The sequence below is a fragment of the Falco cherrug genome, chromosome 13, assembly GCF_023634085.1.
Source record: "Falco cherrug isolate bFalChe1 chromosome 13, bFalChe1.pri, whole genome shotgun sequence".
NCBI lineage: Eukaryota > Metazoa > Chordata > Aves > Falconiformes > Falconidae > Falco > Falco cherrug.
This window is the reverse complement of record NC_073709.1, coordinates 3,090,891-3,100,773: the sequence shown is the minus strand read 5'-3', so window position 1 is coordinate 3,100,773 and position 9,883 is coordinate 3,090,891. Positions and strand designations below refer to the sequence as shown.

At 59.7% G+C, this 9,883-nt stretch overlaps 1 protein-coding gene across 1 annotated transcript; it reads left to right on the top strand.

The window, feature by feature from the left end:
• Window positions 1-7,531: 7,531 nt before the first annotated feature.
• Window positions 7,532-9,598, top strand: FOXA2 (forkhead box A2). Its single transcript, XM_055726181.1, is given in 4 exon segments — window positions 7,532-7,586; window positions 7,589-7,617; window positions 8,230-9,405; window positions 9,407-9,598. Coding segments are annotated over 4 exon segments (1,347 nt in total). The 3' UTR covers window positions 9,494-9,598.
• Window positions 9,599-9,883: the final 285 nt, after the last annotated feature.

The window sequence follows — 9,883 nt, the reverse complement described above, 5'->3', positions numbered from 1 at the left end:
CAGACTCACAGACAGGGTCTGAGTCCCAGGCAAGCTCCTGTGTTTTTTCGGAGCAGAAGTCTCCACTCCGGCTGTTTTGCTGGCGGCTCTGCCAGGGACACCTCGTTCCCATGAGCTGCCAGGTCCGGATGGGGCACCTGGGGAGACAGGGTCCCCTGGGAGCGGCAGGGTCCCCTGGACCCTCCTGGCAGCCGGAGGGGGCTGGGAGGGTGGCGCAGGGGCTCTGAGCAAAGTGTGTCGCCTCGCTCCCTGAGCTCAGAGGAGCCGTCGCGCTCGGCGAGCGGTTCGCCCTGCTATTTATACCCGCCGCGCGCGAGAGGAGCCTTTCAGTATAAATGAAGCTATTTTAAAGGTCTTGGCCAGGTATAACTGGTTTAAACAAGGCCGGTAATGACTCAGAGGGCTATAAATGTCCATCAGAGTCCTCAGCGAAGCTGTTGGGGATTGATCTCCTCAGCAAGCAGCCTCCCATCGTGATGTGAAAGCCTGGGCAGCCTGCGCACACTCCTGTCGCCATGCTCCAAGCACAGCACCCCTGCAGACCCCCTTCCTCCACAGCCTGAGGGTTCATGGGTGCAGTCCCTCCCCGGTTATCCTGGGCTTTGTACGGGTACAGGCCCTGCAGTCCCCCGTCTCCGTTCTCCAGCCAGAGGCTGTGGAGCCGCATCCCTGCTGCGGTCTGAGCATCACAAGCCCGATGGGCTCAGGCACAAGAGGATGCCCCAATGGCTGGTTTGGCTGGTCACATCGCTTAGGTTTCAAGGGATGCATTAAGTCTGTTGTAACTGGGTCCCCATTTAAGGTGATGAGGATGATGCACTGGACCTTGGGCAATGCGCTGGACCACCTTGGGCTGCAGTGGGGTTGCTTTATCCCACTCAGCAAGGAAAGCTGCTGCCTTCCTCTGCCCTCGGCCCCTATGGGAACCAAAGCACTTTCAGATGAGGCCAGGCTGGAAGGTTTCCAGCAGAAAGGGGTTTTGTTAGGAAATAACTGGGAGTTTTTAAAGCAGAGGTTTTGGGGAGGAGTCTCTGTATTCAATTTTCCTGTTTGTTTTCTTATTGTAAAACCAAAGACATTTCAGTTTTCAGAAACTGATAATTAAAAATAAAAAATATTTCCCCCAAATGAAACCAAACCCTGAATGCTTTGGTCAGCCAGGTAAAACTTGCCTGCCTGCCAGGGCCTTTGGGGGACTGAGCTAACAAAAACGTCCATGGCAGGACTTTCCTGGGAGGTAAGGAAGACTTTTCTTCCTTTCTTTCTTGAGCTGGCAAGCCAGCATCACTGGGCATCGCCCTCAGCACCTCCTCCTCCCTCCACCATGTGAAAGCAGAGGACTGGAGTGGCCCCGCATGCCCCAAGCGCCAGGATGAATCCCTTAACCCCAGGTTTTCACACCAAGCCTTCTCGCCTGGACATCATTCCAGATGCCTGCGCATCTTGTTTACCCAGCAAAATGTGCTCATGGAGAAAACCAGCGCTGGGGCATCACGTGGGCCATGGTAAACAGCCAGCAGATGCACTCTGTTTATTTTGCTTCAGAGCCTTTCCAGAAGGCACCGGTTTGCTGGTGGGTTCCTCAGAGGGGTCTTTTGCCCATACTCACATCCGACATGGCGGCAGATGCCCGCAGCCGGCAGCCCTGTCGGGGCTCAGCAGCAGCTGCGGTCCCACGGGACCCATCGTGCCACCCCTGGGTGCTGTGGGCCAGTGAGCCCCCTGCCTTGGGCTGTCGTGGCACCCAGGGGCCGTTAGCAAATGCTCTCAGGTTGCCCGCCTGCCTCTTGGGAGCAAGGTGTCCCCATCGGCATCAGTGCCAGCGCTCACTGAGCATTCCAACAATGCCAGTGAGCTGGAGGGACCTCCTCCATACCCCAGGGGGGACAACAACAGGACTTTATTTCCCCCTTCCCCGTCACATTCTTCAGGCACTTCCAGGATTTTATTTTACGTTGTGGTGCCAACCACTGATTCCAGCAACTCATTACCTTCATTGGCATGTTGAATAATTACAGAGTGGGGAGGAACATTAAAATAGCACCTGGAGGACTGAATATGCCAAAAATAGGGACACCAGCCATGTCCCGACAGGCCGGATCCTTGAGAACACTTGTGGACGAAGTGAGTTTGTCTGTAATGGAGTCCCTGAGAACCTGGGACCAGGGGATATCATTTCAGTATTAAAAAGAAAGATATCCTTGGGCTCTTGATCAGATATCAAAATTACAAAAGTTTTGCGTACTCCTGGCTCTTCCTTTGTTAGACTTGTTAAAGCCTTGGAAAATATTTTAATGAATTAAGAAGCCCCATTAAATGTTGAATCTAATTAGGAGAGACTTGGTTGTAGAGTTCTTCAAATAGTTAAGTCAATATTACACGGTGTAATTGTGGTAATTCCCCGGTGGTGCCGCAGCTGACGACAGCCTGGTTCAGTGCGGAGGTAACTCCGTGGATGGGGGGAAATTTCTCCCCACCATGGAATGTCACTTATTTCAGTGGCTGCCACCTGAATCCTCGAACAAGCGAAGGGTGCTGCTCCCTGACATGCCCCGTAGAGATTACAGGAGCTCCGGAGGCACCCACAGGAGCGGGACCCTGGCGTGCCTTACCGCACTGGTACTGGCCATGACCTTGGGATCGGGCCGTGCTGGAGAGCCAGGCTGGCTCGAGCTGTGCCAGGGGATGGCCTCGAGGGCTTTGCTGAGGGTGCTCAGCCTCCTGCCAGCCTATGTCCCCAGTCCCAGAAATGGGAGCCATCATCGTGCTCCTCATCCTCCTCCCAGCTGTCTGTTCTGCTTGTTTGAGTGAAAGCTCCTGGGGATGCTCCCAGCCCAGCAGAGCCCCTTGCCCTTACGGAGAGCTCCTTCCAGAGGTCCTAAAGGACAAACTGGGAACGAAGCCAGGGAGAGGGAGCGCTGCAGGTAGCGCATGGCATGGGGATGGTGACAGCCCCCCTGCCCGAGCTCCGCCTTCACCTTTCCCTCTCCCCGGCTCAGACCCAGCGGCTCCTGCCTCTTCCTCAAGTACCTCCATGCAGCGATTCATCTGTAATTTCCATGTCTTATCAGGGGAAGGCCTCAATAAACCCGACGGTGATTGTGGTGGCACTATACAAGCGCACCGGCCGTCTCCCTCCCTGGCAGGCCGGTTGCCTTTTGTCTCTGACAAGATCTGCAGCCGCAGACTCCTTTTGCTTCTTGTTATTGAAATGTCTCTCTTCTTGAGGGCAACTGCTACTGTCTCACAGGAGAGCCCCTTCCTCAATTAAAGGGGAAAAAACCCCACCAACCCAACACATTTATTTTGAAGCAGTGGTGCAATTGGGACAGTTCATTATATTGGATTAATTATGATAATTATCAGTAGAAGGGAGATAATTACCCTGTTTATTGTCAAGAACAAGTTAAGGGGTTCTTTTTTTTTTTTTTCTTTTTTTTTTTCACAGACCAGCCTGGCTATGTGGTGAGGGGGGCACAGGGGAGGGGAACGCCAGCACCAGGGCTTCACCCTCTCCTGCCTTCAGGCACACGGTTCATGGCTGCTCGGCCTCCAGCTGGTACCCACTCACTTGCCACCAAAGCCCAGCTGTGGGTCTCCGCTCAGAAGCATCCTCCCAGCATTGCCCTGGCCCGTACATCAAATTGCCATTGCACAGGGCAAGTGCCTGTCCCTAGGAATGCCAGGGAAGAGGGAGTGGGATGCGCTCACTGGCATCATCATTGCTGCAAGTGATGGAGATGTCCACAAAGCACCCCAGCTCCTGGCAAACCTTTGCGCCAGTCCACCGGCCTCCTACCCCTGGGGAGGGAGAGATGGCTCCTCGAGTCATGGCTTCTAATGCAAATAAGGGCGTAATTTAAAAATTAAAATTAAAATAAAATATTAGTTAAATATTAAAGAGAAGAAACCAGTTTTAAATGGCCAGTGTGTTTCTCAGTAACCCAACCAGATGTGTTTAAATAAGACATCGCTGAAGATTTTCAATTTTTTTATCATCCTAGGCATTTTTTAAAATCTTTCTTTTGAGGCAAGCACATATATTTTACTGCTTCTTTTTCTACTCTCTTAAGAGACATTAATTTTAGCGGGTTTCCTCAGGCTAGCAGCGTGGGAGGCTGCCCTAGTGAAAGAAGGGAGAGGGAGGTGGTGGCTGCCGGACCCAGGTTATTTATGGGAGCAGAGATCCCCCGTTGCTGCCTTCTGGGTTGGTCCCACATCCAGCCACCTTCAGACAAGCCGCCGTCTTTGCAGGCCCACGTTTATGAATACAAATGCTTGCGTAGCTCAGAAAGTGTGTGTCCTTGTGTTACAGAGACAAAGCCTTTGTCTGAGATGAGGACGCGGTTGCTGTAGTCCACCCTCAACACCATGTCCCCAAGATGTGCACACCAGTGATGCTCTGGGCATGCAGACCGGGAGGGATGCCACTGTTCCTTGTGACAGGAGGGATGTGTGGGAGGAGGAGAGCTTCTCCTCTTCCAGCACCAGCTGCACAGAAGGTCCTTCACGTCCCGGGCAGGGCAAGAGACTTGGATCATGGGGCAGATGGCCGAGGGTGCAACAGCAGACCAAGAAGGCAAAACCGGATTTAAGTGTCAGGGCTGGAGCAACAACAGTAGGAACATGCTCTGTGGCTGAGGAGTGGGCTCAGGTGCATGTTTTGGGTCAAAATCCAAGTGAACGGGACTCTCCCGAAAGCAGCTCTCCCGTGCTGCTCTGCAGCTTCCAGTCCCTGTGCAGCAGGGTGACGAGAGGTGGAAAATCCCCACCTTTGGTGGCAACAAAATTCAAAGTCCTGCTGAGCTGAGGGGGAAATAGCACTTCACTAAAGAGTGGCATGAGGCTGGGACCCGCGGAACTGCGGGTGTGCGGCAGCCTCCGGGCACCCCTCGTGCCAAGGGGAGCCGTGCTCAGAGAACGCTGACATCCATCCGTGCTGCCGCAGGACGAAGGCCCGAAGGCGGGTGAGTTTATTGCACGGGGAAACGCTCATTCTGGCCTCTCTCCTCCCACTGCGGAGCCAGCACTCCTGCCCCACAGCCAGCCGTGCTGAAAGCACGCGCTCACCTCCCGCATCTCGTGTCCAGAGGGGAAAAAATGATGCCGAAGCTAACCACACCTCACGCGGCATGGCTGAAGGCAGCTGCGAGCTGCGCGGACGGATCCTTGCACTGACGATCTTCACCATGTCCAGCAGCCATGTCGCTGATTGTACCCAAATGTCCCCGGGTCCTCCCTTCCCGAGCCCCCTGGCTGGGCTGCGTAGTGCTCCGAGGGAGCAGAAAGCTCCGTAGAGATGCATTAGGTCGGAGCCTGGTCTTGGGGCTCTGCTCAGGCAGACCCGGGGTGCACCCAGCCCAGGAACCCTCTCAGCCGTCACCCAGGGTGGGGGGCACCTGGGGGTGACTGTAAAACACCCGGCGCGGGGGGGGATGCTCCCCCCGGCGGAAAGCATCTCGCGGAGGGAGAGTGACGAGCGGCCTGAGCCCTTTGAAGCGAGGCCCCCCGGTCCCGGGGGATGCAGCACCCGCACCGCGCCCCCAGGGGGGTCCCCCGGGGTGTCCCCCCACCCACCGACCCCGGCCCTGCGGACCTGCAGCAGGCGACAGGGGGCGCCCCGGCACCGCTTTTAGCCGCCGGGACAGGGGGGACGGGCCCCCTCCCAGCGGGGGGCCACCGCCGCGCCCCTCACTTTTGGGGGTCCCCCCCTCCCGGTGGGGGCGGCTCCCTGGTGTCATACCCCAGGTAACCCCTAAGACGAGCGGAAAAGAGCTGAGGAGGGAGGGAGGGAGGCGGGCTGCCACTGTCGCCGCGGCTATCGCGATAGGAGCGTGCCCTCCTGGAGGCAGTGGGGTTGTTTTCGTTTGGTGATGACTCTTGAGGGTGCTGGAGCCCGGGGAACGGTCCTGCGCCGGGGTGGGGTGAGGGTGGGGGGTGTTAGGGTTCCTCCCAGAGCGGGAGCCCCGCGGCGAGCTGAGATCCTGCTCTCTGTGGGTTTCTGTTAATATTTAAAAAACTATCGCCAGCCTTCGCCGATTTATGGGGTTTGGGTTGGTGTGTGTGTCCCCCCCGGAATGATAAATAAATAAATAAATGGATAAATGAATGAATGAATGGAAAAAAAAAAAAAAAAAGCGCTACCTGGCGGTTTATGGGTTTTTTTGGAAGGTGGGTTGATATAGGTGGGGATCTTATGGAACAGGCAAAAACAAATCCCGGGGCGCGGTGCAGGCGGCCAGGGCCGTGCCCCGCAGCTCGGCGCCGGGGGGGGGGGGGGGGGGGCAGGCGGGGATGCTGCCGGGGGAGGCCCAGCCCCAGCCCGGGGCGGGGGGCGATGGGGGGAACCCTCTTCTCCGTCCCCCTCCTCCGGCTGGACCCCGCCGGCAGCCGCCGCGCCCGCAGCGCCGATGGGGCGGGCGGCGCAGTCGGCTGCGTTTTGGAGCCGGGTGATTTCTGTCGTCCGTCTGTCCTTCCTTCCTTCCTTCTGCCCCCTGCCATCCCCCCGCGAGGCTGTCGGGGCGTTTCGGCACCGGGAGCGGCGGCGCTGCCCCGACGGCGCCCACCGGGACCCCGCAGCTCCCGGCCCGGCGCCGGGAGAGCCCCCTACAGCGCTTCTCCCGCCGCGCCCCCCCTTTGCCCTGCCCTCCCTGTTTGTTTTAGTTACGAATTTGTTGTAGGTACCTGAGCCGGAGCCCGGGGAAGAGGCAGAGCGGCGGCTGCCGGTCCCGCCGATGGGACGGAGCCGGGGGCACGGCCGGGCGGGCGGCAGCCTGAGCCCCGGCGCCGGGGCTGCGCCAAACAGCCGCGGGAGGAAAGGTGCGTGGGGCTGGGCCGGGGGCTGCCTCCCGTTGGGGCTAGCGGGGACTCTGTGTGCGTGGAACACAGCCCCTGTCGGGGGTGCTGCGGGAGGAGGAGGGGGGGGTGTCGGCTCCCGTCAGGGCTACCCGGGGGGTGTGTGTGTGTGATGGAAATCGTCTCCCCCAGGATCTCCCTGCAGAGTCGGGGGGAAGCCAGGCCGGGGGGGGTCGTGCCGGCGCGTCGGGGCGCTGCCGGACCCCCGTGCTCGGCGGCGGGGTGCGGATAGGTGCGCGGGGGCCGCGGCGGAGCTCTCCCGCCTAGGTGTGAGCTGATTATTCAAATGGGCAGCCGAGGACCTGGGGATTGGAGGCTCGCCCGGCCGCTCCGTGCTATATCACTCGGGCACCCACGTCACTGCAGCACTTGTCCTCCTCTTCCTCCTCCTCCTCTTCTTCCTCCCTCCTCCCTCCTCCTCCTCCGGCTCCTCCATCGCCTCCGGGCGACTCTTCGCCGCGAAGCACTGCGAAAACCCACCCAAGGAGCAGCAGCGAAAAAAAAAAAAACCCCAGCCCCCAGCGCCGCTCGATCCCCCCCCTTCCTCCCTCCCTCCTCTTCCTCCTCCTCCAGAGGCACCGACGGAGGGGAGGGAGGGCTGGGGACTTTTTTTTTTTTTTTTTTTTTGGGTTGCTCTCTGTCGTCGTTTGTTGTGGCTGTTAAATTTTAAACTGCCATGCACTCCACTTCCAGTATGCTGGGAGCGGTGAAAATGGAAGGCCATGAGCACACGGATGGAGCAACTACTACGGGGAGCCCGAGGTAAGGAAGGGAGCGGGGGCTCCGCCGCCCCCCGCCCGGTCCGGCCCGCCCCGGCGGGGTCCCCGCGCCATGCCAGCCCCGGGACCAGGGTGGCTGTGGCATCGGGCGGGGCGGGCAGGGCTGCGCGGGGGCGCGGGCGGCGCGGCGGGGGGGTCCCGGGGGGCGCGGGCCGGCGGGGTGCTGCCGGGCGCGCGCCCCTTTTTCCTCCCCCCCCCCCACCCCCCCCCCCCCACCCCCCCCCTAGGTATTTTTCTCGCTCCGGGCAGGGATGTCCCTTCCCCTCCCTCCAGCTCCCCCTTTCCTGGATTCACCGATCCTGCTGCCACCCCCGTCGCTTTTTTTAATATATATATTTGTTTTTCATTAACGAGAAAAACAACCACCCCCCCGCTCCGGGATTTAACCCTTCCCGCCCAGTGGGGCACGGAGCCCCGGGGCTGCAGAGGCTCTTTACCGCCTGCGATCCGAGCGGGGCTGGGGCTCTCCCCCCCCAACTGCTCCCCACTCGCCGGGCTGGCCGTTGTCCTCGACGGGACTACCCACCTGCCTCTTCCCCGTCACACCACCCCACCCACCCCCCATCTCCCTTCTCTCTCTCGCTCTCCCCTGCAGAGCTATTCCTCGGTGAGCAACATGAACGCGGGGCTGGGCATGAACAGCATGAACACGTACATGACCATGTCGGCCATGAGCACCACGGCCAACATGACGGCTGCCACCTCCATGAACATGTCCTATGCCAACACGGGCATGAGCCCCTCACTCACTGGCATGTCCCCCGGTGCAGGGGCCATGCCTGGCATGGGCTCAGCCGGTGTGGCAGGGATGGGCGCCCACCTGAGCCCCAGCATGAGCCCCTATGGGGGGCCAGCAGGCTCCATGAATGCCCTGGCCCCCTACACCAACATGAACTCCATGAGCCCTATCTACGGGCAATCCAACCTCAACCGCTCGCGGGACCCCAAGACCTACCGGCGGAGCTACACACATGCCAAGCCGCCCTACTCCTACATCTCCCTCATCACCATGGCCATCCAGCAGTCGCCCAACAAGATGCTGACGCTGAGTGAGATCTACCAGTGGATCATGGACCTCTTCCCCTTCTACCGCCAGAACCAGCAGCGCTGGCAGAACAGCATCCGCCACTCGCTCTCCTTCAACGACTGCTTCCTCAAGGTGCCCCGCTCCCCGGACAAGCCGGGCAAAGGCTCCTTTTGGACGCTGCACCCTGACTCGGGCAACATGTTTGAGAATGGCTGCTACCTGCGCCGCCAGAAGCGCTTCAAGTGCGAGAAGCAGCTGGCTGCTAAGGACAGCGGCGGGGCGGGCAGTGGAGCAGGCGGTGGGGGCAAGAAGGGGCCTGGGCAGCCCCCCAGCCAGCCCCTCGGAGAAGGCAGCTCCTCAGGGGGCTCCGAGGGCTCAGCCGGCGCCGAGTCCCCAGCCAGCGCCTCACCGTGCCAGGACCACAAGCGTGCCCTGGCCGACCTGAAGGGCACACCGGGGCTGAGCCCTGGGGAGCCGGCAGCCTCACCAGCCCAGCACCTCCTGGCCCCCCCGCATGCCGGCCTGCCCCATGACGCCCACCTCAAGCCTGAGCACCACTACGCCTTCAACCACCCCTTCTCCATCAACAACCTGATGTCCTCCTCTGAGCAGCAGCACCACCACCCTCACCACCACCACCACCACCACCACAAAATGGACCTGAAGGCCTACGAGCAGGTGATGCACTACTCGGGCTACGCCTCGCCCATGCCCGGCAGCCTGGCCATGGGGCCCGTAACGAACAAAAAACGGCTTAGAGTCCTCCCCTTTAGCCGGAGAGACTTCTTACTACCAAGGTGTGTATTCCCGGCCCATCATGAACTCCTCCTAAAAGGGGCGAGGGGAAAACCTCACCTGGCGAGGGGGGAAAGCCCCCTGTACCCCCATGCAGTCCCCCATAGCAGAGTGATGGACTATGAACGCTGTCGAGCACGGTACATATACATATATATAGATATATATATCTTTTTTTTTTTCCATTGGCTCCAGATGTTTGCATCCGTTTGGGAAACAGCAGTCGCGTGTCTCGCAAGCATCTCGGCCCGAGCCAGGGGCCGGCGTGTTGGTCATCCCCCGCCGCCGCCGGCCCAAAGCCACCCGTGCCCGGGGGGGGGGGGGCGGCTGCAATTCCCTTGGTTTGCCTTGTGGGGTGTTTTGGTTTTGTGGGGTGGGGTGGGTTGGGGGCGAGGGAATGGGGAGAAGGGGGTTTCTGTTGGGCTTT